This window comes from Vigna unguiculata, chromosome 4 (assembly GCF_004118075.2).
Source record: "Vigna unguiculata cultivar IT97K-499-35 chromosome 4, ASM411807v1, whole genome shotgun sequence".
NCBI classification, from domain to species: Eukaryota; Viridiplantae; Streptophyta; class Magnoliopsida; order Fabales; family Fabaceae; genus Vigna; species Vigna unguiculata.
Genome location: NC_040282.1, coordinates 39,738,921 through 39,761,499, shown reverse-complemented (window position 1 = coordinate 39,761,499; position 22,579 = coordinate 39,738,921). Strand labels below are relative to the sequence as shown.

The window sequence follows — 22,579 nt, the reverse complement described above, 5'->3', positions numbered from 1 at the left end:
TTGGGTGTTGTGATCGTATATAAACACAGTTCCTTATATAATCATGGCGAAATGGGTAGGTATACACTGCATTCTATCAACAAATGTATTATTAATCATAATATTTTGAAATTAAGTTAATAAGCGTAGATGTCGCCATTAATTATTAAGCTGAAAATGTATTATTTTGTTTTTTTTTTCCAAAGATGTATATATTTTGGAGAACAGGAAGTAATGTTACTTTTAATAAGAATATGTAATGTCAGTACTTGTTAACTTATTATATATGATCATTATTGTTTATAAAATAAGCTTGCTGCAGGAACAGTGAAATATATATTAAAATGATAGAGAACGTCATTAACTTATATAAAGATGATTAATAAATATACAATATATACACACTATGACAAACGAAAATAATATATATGTATATACCGCATACCTAATCCCACTGACCCTTACCCCCTTTGGTTATTTATATACGATCAGTGGCTATTCTTTAATTCCAACAGCCATATAAATTTTACTTTATTTACGCATCTATCCCCCCAACCACCCAAAAAATCAAGAAATATATATATAATGGCATGTCTTGATTATAAAATTTTATGTCTTGTAATTATATAAAAAAAATGAATACAATAAATCATGGGAGGACTAATTCCAAATCCATAACAAAAGATTAAGAGAAGTGTAAAACTTAGAGATGTCAAAATGGGTTTCAACCCGTGAGCCAACCCGACTCACCACGGGTTCGAGCCGAGTTGGGTTGAGAAAAATTTAACTTTTTCAAAAGTGGGTTGAACTCAACTCGGCCCACTTAACCCACGGGTTAAATGGGTTCGAGCCAGGTTGATGGTGGGTTGACCCACTTAACCTACCAACATTTTTTTACAATTTTTTTTTTAATTTTTTTTAAATTTTTTTTAAATTTTTTTAATAATTATTTACTACTTCTTTTATATTTGTTCACAATTTAATATTTTTAAATGCTAGAATGTTGCTTAATTATATTTGAATAGTTTGAATGTTTAATTAATTTGATTGTCAAGTTATATATATATATATATATATATATATATATATATATATATATATATATATATATATTGTTACTTTAATCTTTAACTATAATCTTTATAGTAAATTACTCAAGTAACCATCTTATAAACAATTTTTTCTAAATTAGCATGAAAAAAATGTATAGTTTTTTTATTTATATTTTGTTGAATAGCATGACAGAAAATTTGTAATATTAGTCATGCTTTCTTATACTAATGGATATTTTTTTGAAAATAATTCTTCATATATTAGTGGTGAGCATGATCAAAACATTGATTTTTGATTTTACTATGATTGTTATCTCAGGGGTTACTTAAAAATTTATTTAAATATTTGAATACTAAAAAAAGAAAAAAAAAATTTTAAGTGGGTTGGTGAGCCAACCCACTTAACCTACCAACCCGTGGTGGGTTGAGCCGGGTTACAAAATTTCTGGCTCACCAGAAAGTGAGCCGGGTTGGGTTCACTCATTTTCAACCCGGCTCGTGGTGAGCTAACCCGTGTGAGCCAGGTTGGCTTGACATGTCTAGTAAAACCGATCAATCAATACCGGTTCAAATAGAAATTTAAGAATTTTGTTACAAGGTGACTTTTAGCCTAAACAAAGATAAAATAGCTATTGAAATTTAAGAGATATTAAACAAGTTTGTTGAATAAATTTTAGATTCCTAAAATGAGATTTCACAAACTATGGGATATTTTTATCATGGTTTCTTGATTGAGGTAAGGAGTTATTCCGTGATTTGGGGGTAACTGTTGGAAAATCTTTATTTGGGTTATTATTTTGTTCCCATTTCTATCCCTCTAGTCAATGATGAGGAAAATAACATAAAACAAAATAATTTACTAAGTGTTCAAATTACTATTATTAAACATTGACCCAAAGTGTAGATTATTCTTGTTGTTGTAGTTGGCAAGGTTTATTATTTCTAATTGACCACACAAGTAATTTTTTTATGAATTTGTTGTTCAATGTTTAGCACTACAACTAGTTTTGTTACCTAGTCTTTTGTCTCTGAAAATTACAACCACAATCTTTAATTTAATATTTGTTTGCAATCATGTATACGTGTATAGTATGATATCAGCCATAAGACAGAATATAATAATTATTCACAAATTAAGGAACATGGATGGTTGACAAGATCTATATATGTATATCTTATAACAAAAGATCTTTATATTTTGAAAAAAAGTTGCCTCAATTTCAATTATAAGTTGTGTTTTTTAAGTCTATGTTCCTTGTTATTTGATTATGACTAAGATTAGTGGAGTTGAGTTCATGGAACAAGATGAGCATGTAGTCACATGAATATGCATATAGTATCCGAGGAGATGTTCCTTCAAATGAATTGTCTCCTTTGATCAGTGGTTAGATTTTTCAAAATCTAACGAAATGTTTTTTTTTATCATCATTTGTCTCTAACGTGTTCACATTAACTTGAATATCCTCGAACCATCCTTAAATTAAGCAGTTTTTGATGATATTTGCATGTGTTTATTTTAAATATTCACACTCAACAATTCTTGTAGACTAGGATACTAGGATTATTTGTAACTGATGCAACGTTAATCATGACAGCTTGTTAAAGCCCATTTGCCTACACAGTCAACAATTCTTGTAAATTATGATAGTTTTGACTATTTATAATTAATGTAAGACTTAACCATCTTAGTTATTTAAAATAGTTATCTGAATTCACACTCAACGATTTTTGTAAACTACTTGATTGATGTAAGTAAGACTTGATCATGATAATTTGTTACGAGGCCACTTGTAATCTTATGATGATTTTTTAAAAGAACCTATATGTTCATAACAAAAACATGAGGAGTTTTTAATATATTTTTTATAAAATTGTATGATAATTTGTTATAAAAGAACATATTAAATTAGCTTCCCAAATAATACGCCATGGATAAAAATGAGACATGATCAGAGTCGGTGATATCAGTGCCAATTTAATTGATATTAATTAAAATAAGTATTAATAAATTAGGTTAATATTTACTTGATTGTGATATTATTTATTTAACTTAAATAACTATTTAGTCTTTATTTTCGCAGTTTGTTGTTGGTTTTAATTTTTTTTTCAAACGTTTAAAATGACCTTTATTTTGTAATTTATGTTTAATTTGATCTTTTTATATCACATCGTTTAACTGAGTAATAAAACACCGTAGGACGTCTTTTATTTTGTTTATTATGTGTACAATTAAGTAGAGAAATTAGTTTTAAAATTTGGTCCGCAGACTAAACTAATTTTAATTCAACTTTAAGATTAGTGATGAAGTATTATTGACTTAACCAACACTATTTTGAGAGGGCCATCAAAAGTCAACTTTTATTTATTTGAAAAAAAGAATTCGCCAATGTTTTATTTTTCTTTTATTATTATCTTTTTAAATATTTTAGATTTTATCTAATAAAATTAAAAAAATAAATATTTGGTTTACATATTTTATATTTTGTATATGAATCAAAATATTTGGACTCACAACAAACTTTTTTTTTTTTTACAGTTAGCGATATTAATTTTATTTATTTTAATACTTATATTATTATTTGGTGTTAATTCGATCTATATTAACTTAAATAAATAAAATATTAAAATAAATAAAACATCAATTAAGGTAACACTAAAATTATTTATTTTTAATATTTATTTTATTTTTTATTGTTACCGTAAGCTTAATTGATATTAACTTAAATAAATTGTGTTCTAGTGACGTTAAATTAAGTATCTATTTTAATAAGAAAATTTAAAAATAATTTTAGGATTTTTTAAAATATGAATCTTCTATACCATATTACTAAGTTAATGTTAATATCGTTGCGATTTTGTCGATATTAATACTTGAAAGTGAAATTTATATCTTTTTTATAATGTTCTTAGTTTAAGTCTAGAATCCATAGTTATGTGTTTTTTATAACTTAGATAACAAGACATGATATATTTTACTTGAAAAGAACCTATAAGAGGAATGTGTTTTTTTGGATGACGGTAATATTTTAAATATTTTGTATCTACTTGTTATCATAGAAAGTTAAAAAAATGATACTTTGTCATGCATATATAAAATAGTTTGACATGTATATATAATCGTTCCTAGACTACAATATATCTATTTTTAAATATAAATTCATTATAAAGTTAATTTCAGACCAAACCTTAATTAATTAAAAAAAAAAAACCACAACAATGCTTACTTTCCACCTTGACTATTTTATTCTCTTTTCATTTCGTTTTCCTACATCTTCTTTACCTCGTGACTTTTGTTTCTTATTCCAACAACCACAATGTCTCTTTCATTTAATATAGTATTACTTTGCCATTCAGAGGCTGAAGCTAATGTTTATTCTGAGATCTATAAATAGAGAGGTTTTATTGAGTTCTTTTCAATCAAAAGTGTCTTATTGTAAAAATTCACACTGCACGATCATGGCTCCCACTCTCAATTTTGACAGGGATCAAAACCAGGTTTTCTTCTTCTTTTCAATGAAAATCTTTTTATAATATTATTACATGAATGTTTGATAAACGTCATACAACCCTATAATCAACCTTAAATTTATATTATATTCCAATTTTACTAATACAGTTTATCTGTTAAAACCGGATGAAATATGCTTAGATAAAAAAAATATTAAATTTTATAGTCATTTATCAAATTGACTAGCTAGGTTAAGTATTCTCTCAATTCTTATAATTACTGTCTTCCTCATATATATCTTTTAATCTCTAAACACATAAGTCTTGTTCCTTATGATACAAGATAAGACTTTCTGATAGTTCTGCTATACAAACTCTTTGGACAGTGATAAACTGCAAAGAAAGGTTGTGCAGAAATTAAAATTACAATTGTGTTCTAACTAATCCTTATAATAGAGATAACTATATAAAAAGATGAAAAGAATAGTTTAATAATGAATTGATTATATGAAGTTCTTTATGATAAATTATTGCATGACTTCTACACAGGTTCTTTTCACTGGAAATTCTTGTGTGAAGGTAGTGATACTAAACAGACCTCAGAAGCTAAACAGCCTTAACCATGAAATGGTAAGTTCATAAAATAGATTGCTTTGATTACTAGGAAGGTTATTTAATTGAGCTGTCATTATTATTTGGGGCTCAAGTGGATTAATTTTTAAAGGATACCCGCTAGATGCAAGGAAGAGTCACCAAAGACAGTTGGCTGATAATTAATAACAAAATAATGTAAACAATTTTAAATTAAGAGATAGCATCGTTTGTGGAAGAATGACAATGGATTTTTTTTTTTTTGTTTTGCAGATTTGTCAAATAAAAAGTAATCTACAGTTGTATGAGAATGACCCTTTAGTTCAACTTGTGATATTGAAGGTAAATTAAGCAAATCATCACCTGCCGGCAAATGTTTTTTTAGTAGTATTTGTTGTATTAAGAATCAGAAAAATAACCAAAATTTGCAGTTTTTTTTCAATTTTATTATTATACTATTGAGCTTGTGACAATTGTTTTTTTCTTTTCTGAAATGAACAACCTATTTAGTTAAATATCTTTATGTATGATGAGTTTCCAATATCATTATTAACCGTTCTTTCTTTCCCGGTTTTAACTATAGGGTAATGGAAAAGCTTTCTGTGTCGGTGGTGATGTGGTATCAGTGATTACGTCTTCAGTTGCAGGTACAACTTGTCCAAAACTAGCAAAATTTATACCAAAAATTCCCTAATCCAACATATTTCAAGAACATGTTGGTTTTGAAACTAAGGTGTTTGATATTTTTAAGATTTATGTACATATATGTGAATGTAGGACACTGGACCTATGCAGCAAGCTTTTACAAGAAACAGCTTACTCTTGACCATTTGATTGCAACCTATAAAAAGCCAACAGTGAGTTTGTTAAGTTTCACAAAATTACTTTTTGTTTGTTTTGTGGTGAAATAGAAGAAAAGTTTAAGAAAAGTTGAATAAATGTGGAATCAGGTGTCTCTGATCAATGGAATAGTGATGGGAGGAGGAGCAGGTCTCTCTATGCCCACAACATTTAGGGTTGTCACGGAAAAAGCAGTAAGCTTCTGTCACCATCACTTCCCAGAATTAGAATTATATCGCTTTTGTTTAGATGTGTTAGTTAGGTATCCGTTTTTAAAAAGGTGTCAATTAAGTATCAACTTTTGAAAATATATCTCAATTAGGTTTTTTTCGGTAAAAGTTTTCACTAAGATCGATTATTCGTAGGTATTTGCAATGCCAGAGGCATCTATAGGACTTTTTCCAGATGTTGGAGCCAATTACTTCCTCTCCAGACTTCCTGGCTTTTTTGGTAGCCTTCTTAAATCTGTAACAATACTCATGTTTCTGTTTTTTGCTTTTTTGTTTTGATATTATTTTGTAATATATGCAGGGGAATATCTAGGGTTGAGTGGAGCACGTTTGGGTGGAGCAGAAATAGCTGCATGTGGTTTAGCCACACACTTTGTGCCTTCAATAGTATAAAACTATCACTTCTTCCTTAATTAATATACTTTGATTGTAATTAGTTTTAATAATGTACGAATTATAAATCCGTACAAATAAATTATTTTTATGTGCAACAGAAGCTAAAGTCATTGGAAAATGCCTTACAAGTTCTTAGTTCTCCAAATGTTTCAACCATTTCTGCTCTGATAAAAACCTTCGCAGAGAAACCAAACGTGAAAGAAGACAGCCCTTTTAGAAGGTAAATCAGGAAAACTTATATAGGATTCTGCTCTTTAGATTTTTGTGTTTTTTGAGTATTGAAACACATAACAAATTAATGGTTTTCCACTGTAACCAAAAAAAGGTTGGAAGTTATAAACAAATGTTTCTCAAAAGAGACTGTGGAGGAAATAATTGAATCATTGGTAAGTATCTCTCTCTGCAAAAATTCATCATTTCTCCTACAGTGTTGAATGCTTCGTATATAATATAATTTTGAATCATATGATAATGTTTTATAGGAAGAACATGAATTACAAAATGGAGCTGAAAAATGGATTACGAATGCATTAAGCTTCATGCGTTCATCTTGTCCTACTAGCCTCAAGATATTTCTGAAATCAGTAAGTTCAACAGGGATAAAACTCAACTAGTATTAATTGTTGATCATAATTTTGAAATATAATTATTTACTGTCTTTTTATTTACCAAGAAAGCGACATGGTGAAATTCCATGATGCTTTTAAATATTAATCAATGTTACTATTTCTAATCTTTTATCAGAATTTTCTGAAATTTTACTTTAGTTGTTTGCAAAATATTACAATCAAATTTCTGCTACATTAATTTTTTTTTTTTTGCAACCATATTAATGAGAATGATTTTGATGAGTGTTAGATTCGGAGAGGGCGGGTAGAAAAGATTGACCAATGTCTTCATCGAGACTATATCATTGCCTGCCACTTCTTCAGAGGAACTTTTGGCAATCATTTCTACGAGGTAAATATTTCCCTGACTCTCTTTTGTTCATATATTTCATCAATAATGAAATTATAACTATTTTGACTGTACATTAGTTTTTTTTCTCTCTAAATTAGGATATAGAGATTTAATATTTTTATGTTATAACAATTCTTGTCTTGGATGTACTGAAAAGGGTTCGAGAGCAAAGCTATTTGATAAAGACAACAAGCCAAAGGTAGGACATAATATGTAATGTTCCATTTCCATGGATATAGTTTGAATATCTGTTTTAAACCTAAGTTTTTTTGGCACTTTTGTTTTGTATTGTTTATAGTGGGAGCCTTCGAAGCTAGAGCTTGTTGATGAAGAAATGGTGAATGAATACTTTAGGAATATCAATGATGAGGAGTGGGAATATCTTCGATTTCCTGATAGATCCAATTACCAAATTGCGTGCAAATTGTAGATTGAAGCTACGAGCTTTAATTCAACTCATTCTTGCTGGTTAGCCATATTAACTATATTCAACAAGTAATCTATGAATAAAGTGGAGTTGAGGTGTAATTTAGTATTAAGTAAATTGAAGTTTTGATGGGACGTGATTCTCTCGAGGCTTTTCTATTTTGTATTTTCTCCTTTGTCTTATATATAGTATCATTTTGAGGAGTAAAAAAAAAAAAGAACTGCTCTTTTATCTTTTATTTTTATTTTTTAAGAAAGGAAGTTTCTTTGTCAATTTTCTTAAAAATATCAAAATGATGAGGACTAAGTAAGTCAAGAATTAAAAAAGATTGATTTTGTTAGTGTAAAATGACTAATGATAATGACAAATTATAACATTGTCATTTTTTGTCAATTTGACTAACGCTAGTGTGAGTAATTTCAAAAACATTTCTTGTATAATGTTGGAAGTCTCACATAAAGATACTAATTTAAAGTATATATATAAATGGGTGTAAATTTTACCCAAACTAGTTATGTAGTAGATGAAAAAATGTTGATAAAGGACATGTGTGTAAATGAACAAAATAAATGTGGGAGAATGAGTTGAGTGTTGATGAAGAGAATGAAGAATATAAGTGGGAAAATATTAATATTAAGAATGAGAGAGAAAAATTGTTAAGAGATTTATTATATTTAAATTTAAGCCTTTTGGATTCATGGATACAAATTAATTTTGATTTAGTCGATACTAATTTAAAGGGTTAAATATGTTTTTGGTCTTTCAACTTTTAGTGAAAATTGGAATTATAGTTATTCTTGAAAACCTTTTGGTCCCTTATCTTTAGAAAGGAGTGGATTTAGTCATTCTAACTAAATTTTATTATGTTTATTTGACGTTTGAATCGTGTTAACATTGAAGTGAATATGTGTCAAATGGTCTAAACAAACTAAATTACTATAATGAATTGTGTTTGAGACGTCAAATAAACTTAATAAAATTTGGTTAAAAAGATTAAATTCATGCATTTATAAAGATAAGAGACTAAATTAGTTTAAGGTAGTCAAGAGGGACTAATCTTAACTTTCACGAAAAGTCGAAGGACAAAAACATATTTAACTCTAATTTAAATATATATAAATATTAAATTTAAATAAGACTAATATCAGTTTAAAATGTCCTGGTGTTACTGTGATAATCATTTTTACTCAATAAAAAAGAAGGTTTAAATTAATTGACATTATGTTGATATGACTATTAATATCTAATATTAGATTTACATCTAATATTAATTTAACGTTAATATATATTTATTAATTACAAAAGAATTGAAAATTATTAGCATGAATATAGAATTGGTTAAACCGTCTCTATCACGAGCTAAATTATTTAGAATTAATTTTATATATTTGAATTTTTTTTAAAACAAATTAAGCTTTTATATTTCACTAGAATCAATTTAACGACTTTAACAGCTTCATAGCTTAATTAACATTAATATTTGGAAGCTAATTTAATGTATATTTTTAATTGTAATGTTATGAGTTTTCCTGTTCTCATCATGTAGATGAAACTCCTCAACATAGGTGATGAAAAGTTATTACACTACAAACACCCCATGTGCTTTTTGACATTTTTTATTCAACAAAAGTGACTTTATGCGTTTTACAAATTCAGAAATAGACGAAATTTAACAGTTTAATACATGGAAAACACAGTTGCATAATCATAGAAAAAGGAAGGAAAAGGAACGAAAATTACAAAGACGATCGTGAAAAGAGACCGAAAATTGGATTAATAGTTGTAAAACCACCATCCACTGCAAGATTATGGCCACTGATGTACTTAGATTCATCACTTGCCAAATAGAGTGCAGCATGTGCTACATCTTCTTCAGTCAAAGCAACTCCTCCAAGATTTGAGTAAACTTTTGAGCTACCATCATCATCAAGTTTGAAGAACCCTTTTCCAGATTCGTTACTGATGAAGTAGGGTGACACACAGTTCACTCTGATGCTAAATTTTCCAAGTTCAGCAGCACCATTCTTCGCGAGTCCTACAATGGCATGTTTACAACTTGTGTACGCGTGAGTTGCAATCCCTCCAACACTTGAACTCACACTTCCTATGCTTATTATGCTTCCCTTTTTCTCTGGGATCATCACTCTTGCTGCATGCTTTGTTCCCAAGAACGGACCTATCAGATTGACTCTAACAACACGTTCGAATTCAGCCACATCATTGTCCAGAATGATGTCTTTGGCATCATCTATTGTTGCAGCGTTGTTCACCATTATGTCTAGCTTTCCGTACTTGGACACAGCCATGTTAACGGCATTTTCAACATCCTTTTCTTTTGACACATTACAGTGTATGTAAGATGCAGATTCAGTTCCTATGTCAGCTTGAACTGCTTGACCTAGTTCATCTTGAATGTCGGCAATTACAACCTTTGCCCCATGTTTGGAAAACAACCTTGCCATGCACTCACCAATGCCCCTTGCCCCACCAGTGATCAAAGCCACTTTTCCTTCTAGTCTGCAAAATAATTGTACAATGTAACAAAATGTATAGTTCAAAATTTAGCATCAACTTTTACTCTGGACTTTTAATAGTGACTTTTTTTTTTAATCAAGGATCTGAAATGAGTTCATCTAATTTTTGTCTTCATTGTGGATGGGATTATAAATTAAAATCAAATAGTAGTGTGTTTTATGATTAAAGTGCAACTAATATAAGCAACCAATACACAGGCATTGCATATTAGGTTTTTGTTCATACCTCATTGCAGGAATTGGTAGCTGTGCGCATGCCATACTTAGAAGATGACCGTGTATGAAATGGTATAAAGATAGGAGAGATATATAGTTGAATGTTAAACAGTTAAGAAGCACGAGTCTCACGTAGCGATAAGAGCCACCAATGTAGAATTAAGAAATTTCGTGTAACCTGATGTTTACGTTTAATAGTATCGTATCGTTTAGAAGTCGAGTTTAATCAAGTTTAAATATCTTCTCTTCCCTTTTCGTTTGTTAGAAGTGGACTTTAAGTCTAATTCAACCTCACAAAACTAGTTTGTAAGATAGGTTGCACCCTCACTTATATACTATAAAATAGTCATATTCCTAGTTCATGTACGACTTCCAACACACCCCTCACGTCGAGGTATATACATCTCATGCGTGAAACTAGAAATGAGTGAGTTTAATCTTTGAATAATATTTTTGAGGAATAAAGATAGTTTAAAAGGTAGATGTTCTGACTTCAACTTTTTCTGTCAACAAATTACTAAATACTAATATTTGTATACAAAATATATAAAAGTATATTTTGATAAAAAAAAGTTGTAACTAACCCGAGGACAATTTCTTTTGATCTTTCTCACCCTTCTTCATTCTTTCCTCCTTTCACTGTTTTTTCAATTTCTGCATCGTCTTTGTAAAGGCTTGCACTACTCAGATCAAACCAGTTTTCCTTTGTTTTTTTTTCTTGCTTCTGTGCCCAGACCCCTTATTTAAGAGATTTCATCTCTAATTTGTTCTCACTTGAACTCAATTATTTTCCCTTCTCAGGATTAAGTGACATGATCAAGACCTGAAAATAACTATATATGCTAGTTCTTTTGCCTGGTATGGTATAAAAAATAACATTATTTCTATATGCTCAGATTGACCAAATAATAGAAAAACAAACCATAGGGTATCACAATGTTGCAAAAATTGCATTTTAATTCTATAGCTTCTTGAATATTCAATCAAAAGTAGCATGTTAACACGTGAAAAAACTCATAAGAATACATGATATATATGATCAACATTCTCATTCACATAAAGAACATTTTGACTCTGCAGGATCTAGTGTCGTGTTTCTTTTCTTCATATATTATCTTTAGTTGAAAACATGTTATGAATCAACTTCAAAGCAAAAAACAATATATTCATAGATCTTGATACTAAAGAAAATGTTGAAAAACGTTTTCTCTGTACTCTGTTGATATTGATGAAGCTTTGAGTACGCAAATTTGACTGAGTAAAACATATTTGTCCCCTTTTATGTTAATGTGTTTGTAGCTCCTTCGTTTAATATTTTTTCCATGAAAATTAGTTGTTTCTTCCACTCAAACCTTTCTTTTCTCAATTGGAAACCCCATTCACACTCTCCAAGCCAATCTCTCGTGTCTCTCATTGAACATAATTGTTGTAGAGAGTTATTATTCAACAATTTTTATAGCTTGAAGTGAATTTTTCAACTCATTGTTTCTATCACAAACCATTATTTCTTCTCTTGGAAACTAAATTCACATTTCCCTAGCCAATTCATTGTATTTCTATAGGAGAAGAATTGTTGTTGAGAATTACAATACAATAATATTTGACTTTTTAAGTGTTTATTCTCCTATATCTGCTGGAGAAAGGCAATTATCAATGTTATCAACCCAAATTTAAACACTAAAACTTATTTTTTAGAAATATAAAATTTAAGCTTAGTTTACTTAATTCATTTATGATTGATAAATTTTTCTCGATCAACTTTTGAGTTGAAAAAAAAAAAAACTAATTTATGCTGACAAAAATAAGAGGGATATAAAAAAGGACACAAGTTATGCAGAGCGATTATCCATTTTCTGAATGTCTTTTTTATAGAAAATTAATTCGCTCATAAATTATTTTACCTAAAATTCTTCTAAAATGAATTGTTTTATAATTTTAAGCAAGAAAATAAAATTAACAAAATTTATTATTTTTAATGAGACTTTTTATTATTTTATTTTCATGTTTTTACCATGTTTAAAGTTCCTGTAACAAAGGAGATGAAAACAAAAGAGTGAAAAATGAGATGGTTGGGATTAAAGGAAATGTGTAAAAAGTGAGAAAAAAAGTTTGTAACAGATTTTATTTTTAATATATATTTTAAAAAATTATAGAATTAGTTTTAAAAATATTTTAATATATGTTTAAAAATATATTTTTTAAACATATTTTAATTTTAATTAATTAATTATTTTAATATAAAATATACATTAACAAAATATTATGATTATATTGTTAATTATTTTAATTATTCATTTTACTATAACAATAAAATATATTTATAAATGTTTAATTATTATATGTTACATATTAATTTTAAAATATATAATAATATTAATTGATTAAATATAACGAAATATTATTATGTTTATTTTTACTATACTTTTTAAATATGAATAATAGTATCTTAGTAGATGATAATAGTGTAATGTTATTAAGTTAATATATAAAATAAATTTATATTTATTAAAAATGAAGTGAAATGTTAAAAATAAAGTGAAATGAATAGAAAAGTTAATTGTTGATGAATAAAAAAAATAAGATAAACAATTTTATAGAAAATAATTAAAAATAACCATTAATTTTAAAAAATAATAAATAATTATATTATAAAGGGTATAATTGGTATTATGAAATGTGGACACAAAAGAGAGAATCCTCTTTGTTATTAAGTTAATATATAAAATAAATTTATATTTATTAAAAATGAAGTGAAATGTTAAAAATAAAGTGAAATGAATAGAAAAGTTAATTGTTTGTGAATAAAAAAAATAAGATAAACAATTTTATAGAAAATAGGTAAAAATAACCATTAATTTTAAAAAATAATAAATAATTATATTATAAAGGGTATAATTGATATTATGAAATGTGGACACAAAAGAGGGAATCCTCTTTGTTATTAAGTTAATATATAAAATAAATTTATATTTATTAAAAATGAAGTGAAATGTTAAAAATAAAGTGAAATGAATAGAAAAGTTAATTGTTTGTGAATAAAAAAAATAAGATAAACAATTTTATAGAAAATAGGTAAAAATAACCATTAATTTTAAAAAATAATAAATAATTATATTATAAAAGGTATAACCGGTATTATGAAATGTAGACACAAAAGAGGGAATTCTCTTTATTATTGTTATAGATTTTTACTATACTTCCTCCATTTTTTTTCTACTCATAAGGTAAAATGTAAGGCCCCATTTCTTTTCTGCCCTAACGTTAGTGGGCTGCCCTTGTAAGTGGGCCTAAGGGTTGGCCCAACGTATATAAACCCTGCTATGTTGCCCTAATCCCATCTCACACTCACTCTTTCAGAAAACCAGCCGTCAGCCCTTTCTCCCTCTCACGAAAAGCTCTGCTAGGGTTAGGTTGTGCCATCTTCAAGCTAGCTCGAAGCTATTCTCTACTCCATGTAAGTGACTTTCGAGTTCGTGCTAGTTTCCTTTTGTATCTCTCGTGATCTGTTGTAAGAGCCCTGGCTAACCCACCTGTTTGGTTCTGTTCCACTCTCACCGCAGCCCTGTAGCGCATCCTTGGAGCTGCCGTGCTCGTGGCCACGTAGTAGAGGTCTTCGCTAAGCTTTTCCAGGTACGGGAAGTTAGGGTTTTAGTTTCGAGTCATTATTCTGAACCGTGTGCGAGTTGGTTGCTGATTTTATGGTGTGATATTTTGTTCTGGTATGTTAGAGTGTTTTGCATGAGTAGTTTGGATGAAGAACATGGTTGTACAGTGAAGAACAGTGGCGCGACCTGTTAATCTCGCCCAAGCGAGTCCATCTCGCCTAGGCGAGATGAAACAGGGAGCTCGCCTAAGTTTTTTGCGCGAAACGTCGCCCAGGCGGCTCGCTCAACTTTTGAGCGAGCAGGCAACTCGCCCAAGCGAGAGGGATCTCGCTTAAGCGAGATCCCGTGTTGCCCATGCCCTTGTTTTTGGCACTCTCGCCTAGGCGAGGGGGAGGCTCGCCTGAGCGAGACCCCTCAGCCTGAGCGAGATGCTGGGCGAGACAGTACTGTGATTTGGATGTTTAATGCTTCCCGAGTGATTCATGTTGGTTGAGTATGATTGTATGATGATGAACATGTATGTAATGGAGCATGAAGTATATTTTTGGCATGATTCATGAATTGTGGATGAATGGGTTGGTATGAGGCTTAGCATGAGAAATGAATGTGTGGTTTGAAATTAAAGGAACATGATATTGACATGAGACTAGGCCCCAGACTCATTGGGGTGGTGATGATCGGAGGTATGGATTCGAGATGTGATTGATATGAGGATTAAACTTCAAGGGTTGTTATGGAATTGAAAAATATAATTCAATATTCTCTTATCGTTGATTTATGAACGTTGGTCCGTGTCAGCGTGTAATTCCTTGGGGTCTCTAGGTGAGACCTCCGGGGTCGCGCTTCAGTGGTCGGGACGTAATTCCATGGCCCCTGCTAGGGGGTGTTCATGGTGGTGCCCCATCTATATAACTAGGTAAGGATTCAAGGTAAGGTTGCATCCTGACGCTCCGAGGAGCTAGTTAGTCTCACTTAGAGCGGACTGACTCTTGTGGTGGGAGTAGCAGGAGGCCTGAAACTCACTAAGGGCTAACCTTGTGGTGGGAGAGATTTTGATTCATTGTAACACTGGTATCACATAGCTCAGGATCGAGCAGCTCAGGGTCGAGCAGGGGTATCCACCACAAGTGCAAGCATCCGCTGAATCCGACCGAGTTATACGTATCCGGATGAGTCGAGTCGAGTCGTAGTGTATTGAATGAAGAGTCATAACATGTTTGGTTGCTATGTGGATGAGATGATGAGAATATATTTGATTGCATGTTGAATATGTTGATTGGCTCTAGCTTACCCGTTTTGTTGCATGGTTGTGATGTATGTGGCTGTTCTTTCTTGCGATGATCATCGACTTGGTTGATGGGAGCAGATGGGCGAAGTTCTCGTGGTCAGCAGGGAAACGGTGATCCAGCAACTTAGCCATCTGGGCTAGATCTCACGCTTCTTCTTTTCATGTTTTCTTTAGGGCTATGGCCCCTGTATTCGTAGTTGTTGGATTGTAAACTCTTAAGTAAACGGTTATCCTGCTTTTAGTTGGCATCGTGGTGTGCCTGGTTTTGTAGGGGTGACACTATGAACCCCAGGACTGCATTGTTGATTTATCTCTGTGTGACGTTTCCTTTAATTTTATGTATTAAATTAAATGAGGCGTTACATTTATGGTATCAGAGCGGTTATCCCTTAGGTCTGTGGACTTGGATGCCCGCTTAGCTTTCTCTGTGTATCTTCTGAGTATTCTTAGTTAAATTCTTGCCTTTATCGAGCCTAACCAAGTGATTTTCTGTGTGCCAGTGGACTATGGCACCTCCTCGTAGGACTTCTCAGTCATCCCAGGGAGACACACCAGATATCGCCAGGGCTATAGAGGCGATGGTAGCAGCTATGACGCAGCAAAGTGCTGCGATGATGCAGCAACATGAGGCATCCATGCAACGACAGGCTGCGTCGTTTGAGCAGCAACAGGCTGTGATGCAGCAGATGGAGGCTGCGAGGGTAGCTGCTGAGGATGCTCATAGGCAGCATATGGAGGCCCTCCGTCAGTTGGAGGAGAACAGGGCGGCTGCCCCTGTGTTTGGTCCTGAACCACGACCTGCTGCTAGGGAGTGGAGTCTAGAGGATTTCTTGAAGCACCACCCTGCGAAGTTTGACGGGAAGACTTGTCCTGACGCCGCAGACCAATGGCTGAAGGACCTGGAGCGCATCTATGATGCGAAGATGTGCCCTACAGAGAACAGGTTGGCGTTCTCTGTGTACATGCTCACGGGAGAGGCGGAGCATTGGTGGAGCAGCACCAGATCCATCTTGGAGGAGAGGGATGAGCCCGTGTCATGGGAGGTCTTCAGGGAGAGATTTCTATCGGAGTACTTTCCTGACAGTATCCGATACGCCAAGGAGGTGGAATTCCTCCAGTTGACCCAGGGAGGGAAGACTGTAGCTGAGTACGCTGAGAGGTTCAAGCATCTCAGCCGTTTCTATACACTACCACTAGATGAGGAGTGGCGATGCAGGAAGTTCGAGAACGGCCTCAGAGGAGATATTCGCTTGATGGTGGCACCCTTGTCCATCAAGGACTTTGTTGCTCTGGTAGAAAAGGCCAGAGTGATGGAGAAGATGAAGCGCGAGGTGGAAGGCCAGCGCCCACAGCAGACACAGCCGTCTCAGAGGATCGGTGGACCATCGGGGTCCAGGCCCAGACACGAGGAGCGGAGGAGACCGTATGATAGGCCTCACCATCAGTCCCAGGGGTCTAGGGGTCTTCCTCCTCAACAGGGTCGAGTGCAGTGTTACACATGTGGAGGACCTCACCCGAGGTATGCTTGTCCCCGCAGGGAGGGTTACCGCAGGTGCAACAACTGTGGCAAGGAAGGCCACTTTGGGAGAGATTGCCCCAACCTTTCTAGGGCAGCGACACGCCCTCCAGTTCAGGCACCCCAGCAGCATCAGGGGAGGGACAGAGGCAACAGGCCTCAGGCGACGGGCAGAGTGTACGCCATGTCAGGGGCTGAGGCATCAGGCTCAGGTAACTTGGTTATGGGTAGTTGTATGATAGCTGGTTCTTCTTGCTGTGTGTTATATGATTCTGGAGCGACACACTCTTTTGTGTCAAATGCATGTGTGGAACGGTTGGGTCTGCCGGTGCGCGAGCTGCAGTGTGAGCTTGCAGTATCTACTCCGGCGTCGGGTTTGGTCAGGACGTCGTCCTTGTGCGCTAGGCTTCCAGTAGAGGTAGAGGGACGCAGATACAGGGTGAACTTAATCTGCCTACCTCTACAGGAGTTGGAGGTGATCTTAGGGATGGATTGGCTCTCTGCCAATCACATTCTGATAGACTGCCGGGAGAAGAAGTTGTTGTTTCCCGACTCAGAGGGGCTGGAGTTGGTGTCTTCCCAGTGTGTTATGAAGGAACTACAGGATGGTGCGCAGTGCTACATGATCCTCACGCATATGGGGGTGGAGAGAGGAGAGATGACGTCTGTGATACCAGTCGTCCGGGATTTTGTGGATGTGTTTCCGGAGGAGGTACCAGGGTTGCCTCCCAGTAGAGAGGTGGAGTTCTCTATTGATCTAGTCCCAGGTACGGGTCCGGTATCGATGGCTCCGTATCGTATGGCTCCAGCAGAATTGGTAGAGCTCAAGAAACAGATAGAAGATCTGATGGAGAAACAGTTCATTCGACCCAGCACTTCACCTTGGGGAGCACCAGTGTTGTTGGTAAAGAAGAAGGACGGGAGTTCACGTCTGTGTGTGGACTACAGGCAACTGAACAAGATGACTATCAAGAACAAGTATCCGCTCCCGAGGATTGACGACTTGATGGATCAGTTACATGGGTCATCAGTGTTCTCGAAGATAGATCTGCGATCAGGTTACCACCAGATCTTGGTAAAGGCTGATGACGTACAGAAGACAGCCTTTAGATCCAGGTATGGCCACTATGAGTATGTGGTTATGCCTTTTGGCGTGACCAACGCCCCAGCAGTGTTCATGGACTATATGAACAGGATCTTCCGACCCTTTCTAGATAAGTTTGTCGTGGTCTTCATAGATGACATCCTTATCTACTCCCGGACTCAGGAGGAACATGTAGAACACCTGAGGTTGGTGCTTGGTGTTTTGAGAGAGAAGCAGCTGTATGCCAAGTTATCCAAGTGTGAGTTCTGGATGGATGAGGTTCAGTTTTTGGGGCACGTGATATCAGCCCAGGGGATTGCAGTGGACCCGGCGAAGGTCGAGGCCGTGGTAAAGTGGGAAAGTCCTAGATCAGCCACAGAGATCAGGAGCTTTGTGGGGTTAGCGGGCTACTATAGGAGATTCATAGAGGGGTTCTCCAAGATAGTGGCGCCTCTGACTTTGCTTACCCGGAAGGATCAACCCTTCACTTGGACGGACAAGTGTGAGGAGAGCTTTCAAGAGCTGAAGAGGAGATTGACGAGTGCTCCTATATTGGTAATTCCAGATGTGGGGAAACCGTTTGAGGTCTACTGCGACGCGTCTCATCTTGGACTGGGTTGCGTCTTGATGCAGGAAAAGAAGGCAGTGGCATATGCTTCGAGGCAGCTTAAGATACATGAGCGTAACTATCCCACTCATGACTTGGAGTTGGCGGCTATAGTTTTTGCCTTGAAGATCTGGAGGCACTATCTGTATGGTGCTCAGTTTCGAGTGTTCAGCGACCACAAGAGTTTAAAGTACTTGTTTGATCAAAAGGAGCTGAACATGAGGCAGAGGAGGTGGATGGAATTCCTGAAGGACTACGACTTCGAGCTTCTATATCATCCGGGAAAGGCAAATGTAGTGGCAGATGCTTTGAGTAGGAAGACGGTACACACAGCACATCTTATGATAAAAGAGGCAGAGCTACTAGAGAAGTTCAGAGACATGAGGCTACAGGTGGAGTTGGGGTCCGAGTCCATTAGGTGTGGTACCCTTACTATATCTAGTGACTTCTTGGGCTCGATCAAAGAGAGGCAGTTGTTGGATGCTAGTCTGAACAGAGTTAGAGAACAGCTTGGATCAGATGAGGCTAGAGACTTTGTTGTGAGTGATGATGGCATACTGAGGTTTTGAGGCAGAGTATGTATACCTGATGATGCCGAGGTGAGAAAGTTGATCCTTGAGGAAGGACACAAGAGTCGCCTTAGCTTACATCCTGGCATGACTAAGATGTACCAGGACCTCAAGGAGACTTTCTGGTGGCAGGGGATGAAGAAGGATGTGGCTCAGTTTGTGTCCGCTTGTCTGACGTGTCAGAAGGCGAAGGTGGAGCATCAGAGACCCGGTGGCGTTCTACAGTCATTGGAGGTACCGGTATGGAAATGGGACAGCATCTCCATGGACTTCGTGACTCATCTTCCACGGACTTTTAGAGGACATGACACTATCTGGGTGATAGTGGATCGGTTGACCAAGAGTGCTCACTTTTTGGCGATGAACTTGAGGATGTCTATGGCCAAGCTGGCCCAGTTGTACATTAAGGAGATAGTAAGACTTCATGGAGTCCCCTCGAGCATAGTTTCAGACAGAGACCCACGGTTCACGTCCCGATTTTGGCAGACGTTGCAGAGTGCTATGGGTAGCAAGCTCACCATGAGTTCAGCGTATCACCCTCAGACTGATGGCCAGTCTGAGAGGACGATCCAGTCGTTAGAGGATTTGTTGAGGACTTGCATATTGGATCATCTGGGCGCTTGGGACGAAGTGTTGCCCTTGATAGAGTTCACCTACAACAACAGCTTTCATGCGAGCATTGGCATGGCGCCATACGAGGCTCTTTATGGCAGGAGGTGTAGGACTCCTCTCTGTTGGTATCAGGATGGGGAGGTAGTATTAGTTGGACCAGAGTTGTTAGAGCAGACCACCGAGAAGGTGAGGATGGTGAGGGATAGGATGTTGGCTTTGCAGAGTAGGCAGAAGGCCTATGCGGATCGCAGGAGGAGGCCTTTGGAGTTTGCAGCGGGAGATCATGTGTTCTTGAGGGTGACCCGAACCACGAGCGTGGGAAGGGCCCTCCGCTCAAGGAAGCTTTCACCCAAGTTCCTTGGCCCGTATCAGATCACGAGGAGGATTGGGCCAGTGGCTTATGAGATAGCCTTACCCCCGCAGTTGGCGAACCTTCATCCAGTGTTTCATGTGTCACAGCTGAGGAAGTATGTTTTTGACCCGGCTCATGTGTTGGAAGCTGAGGATATCCAGATCAGGGAAGATCTCACAATGGAAGTACCACCCATAGCTCTTGAGGATAGCAAGGTTGAGGAACGTCGTGGAAAGACCGTCAGTCTTGTCAAAGTCATCTGGGATCGGAGGACGGGTGACTCGACTTGGGAGTTAGAGGAGGACATGAGAAAATCACATCCACATCTGTTTACCTAGTGAGTCTTTATTTTCGAGGTCGAAAATTTTTGTTGTTGGGGAGAATGTAAGGCCCCATTTCTTTTCTGCCCTAACGTTAGTGGGCTGCCCTTGTAAGTGGGCCTAAGGGTTGGCCCAACGTATATAAACCTTGCTATGTTGCCCTAATCCCATCTCACACTCACTCTTTCAGAAAACCAGCCGTCAGCCCTTTCTCCCTCTCACGAAAAGCTCTGCTAGGGTTAGGTTGTGCCATCTTCAAGCTAGCTCGAAGCTATTCTCTACTCCATGTAAGTGACTTTCGAGTTCGTGCTAGTTTCCTTTTGTATCTCTCGTGATCTGTTGTAAGAGCCCTGGCTAACCCACCTGTTTGGTTCTGTTCCACTCTCACCGCAGCCCTGTAGCGCATCCTTGGAGCTGCCGTGCTCGTGGCCACGTAGTAGAGGTCTTCGCTAAGCTTTTCCAGGTACGGGAAGTTAGGGTTTTAGTTTCGAGTCATTATTCTGAACCGTGTGCGAGTTGGTTGCTGATTTTATGGTGTGATATTTTGTTCTGGTATGTTAGAGTGTTTTGCATGAGTAGTTTGGATGAAGAACATGGTTGTACAGTGAAGAACAGTGGCGCGACCTGTTAATCTCGCCCAAGCGAGTCCATCTCGCCTAGGCGAGATGAAACAGGGAGCTCGCCTAAGTTTTTTGCGCGAAACGTCGCCCAGGCGGCTCGCTCAACTTTTGAGCGAGCAGGCAACTCGCCCAAGCGAGAGGGATCTCGCTTAAGCGAGATCCCGTGTTGCCCATGCCCTTGTTTTTGGCACTCTCGCCTAGGCGAGGGGGAGGCTCGCCTGAGCGAGACCCCTCAGCCTGAGCGAGATGCTGGACGAGACAGTACTGTGATTTGGATGTTTAATGCTTCCCGAGTGATTCATGTTGGTTGAGTATGATTGTATGATGATGAACATGTATGTAATGGAGCATGAAGTATATTTTTGGCATGATTCATGAATTGTGGATGAATGGGTTGGTATGAGGCTTAGCATGAGAAATGAATGTGTGGTTTGAAATTAAAGGAACATGATATTGACATGAGACTAGGCCCCAGACTCATTGGGGTGGTGATGATCGGAGGTATGGATTCGAGATGTGATTGATATGAGGATTAAACTTCAAGGGTTGTTATGGAATTGAAAAATATAATTCAATATTCTCTTATCGTTGATTTATGAACGTTGGTCCGTGTCAGCGTGTAATTCCTTGGGGTCTCTAGGTGAGACCTCCGGGGTCGCGCTTCAGTGGTCGGGACGTAATTCCATGGCCCCTGCTAGGGGGTGTTCATGGTGGTGCCCCATCTGTATAACTAGGTAAGGATTCAAGGTAAGGTTGCATCCTGACGCTCCGAGGAGCTAGTTAGTCTCACTTAGAGCGGACTGACTCTTGTGGTGGGAGTAGCAGGAGGCCTGAAACTCACTAAGGGCTAACCTTGTGGTGGGAGAGATTTTGATTCATTGTAACACTGGTATCACATAGCTCAGGATCGAGCAGCTCAGGGTCGAGCAGGGGTATCCACCACAAGTGCAAGCATCCGCTGAATCCGACCGAGTTATACGTATCCGGATGAGTCGAGTCGAGTCGTAGTGTATTGAATGAAGAGTCATAACATGTTTGGTTGCTATGTGGATGAGATGATGAGAATATATTTGATTGCATGTTGAATATGTTGATTGGCTCTAGCTTACCCGTTTTGTTGCATGGTTGTGATGTATGTGGCTGTTCTTTCTTGCGATGATCATCGACTTGGTTGATGGGAGCAGATGGGCGAAGTTCTCGTGGTCAGCAGGGAAACGGTGATCCAGCAACTTAGCCATCTGGGCTAGATCTCACGCTTCTTCTTTTCATGTTTTCTTTAGGGCTATGGCCCCTGTATTCGTAGTTGTTGGATTGTAAACTCTTAAGTAAACGGT

The 22,579-nt window shown here is 36.1% G+C and overlaps 2 protein-coding genes across 2 annotated transcripts; one reads left to right on the top strand and one right to left on the bottom strand.

The window, feature by feature from the left end:
* The first annotated feature begins 4,452 nt into the window (after window positions 1-4,452).
* LOC114181118 (probable 3-hydroxyisobutyryl-CoA hydrolase 3) lies at window positions 4,453-8,127 on the top strand. Its single transcript, XM_028067472.1, has 14 exons — window positions 4,453-4,526; window positions 5,028-5,108; window positions 5,343-5,411; window positions 5,653-5,716; window positions 5,847-5,926; window positions 6,020-6,103; window positions 6,275-6,359; window positions 6,441-6,526; window positions 6,634-6,755; window positions 6,861-6,921; window positions 7,018-7,119; window positions 7,394-7,495; window positions 7,653-7,694; window positions 7,794-8,127. Exons 1-14 carry the CDS (start codon window positions 4,488-4,490, stop codon window positions 7,923-7,925), a joined length of 1,149 nt encoding a protein of 382 aa, XP_027923273.1. The 5' UTR covers window positions 4,453-4,487; the 3' UTR covers window positions 7,926-8,127.
* Window positions 8,128-9,658: 1,531 nt separating this feature from the next.
* On the bottom strand, window positions 9,659-14,606 carry LOC114180905 (secoisolariciresinol dehydrogenase-like; the record flags this gene model as incomplete). Its single annotated transcript, XM_028067199.1, has 2 exons — window positions 9,659-10,439; window positions 14,566-14,606. Coding segments are annotated over 2 exons (822 nt in total), but the record flags the coding sequence as incomplete, so codon positions are not given.
* Between the last annotated feature and the right edge of the window lie 7,973 nt (window positions 14,607-22,579).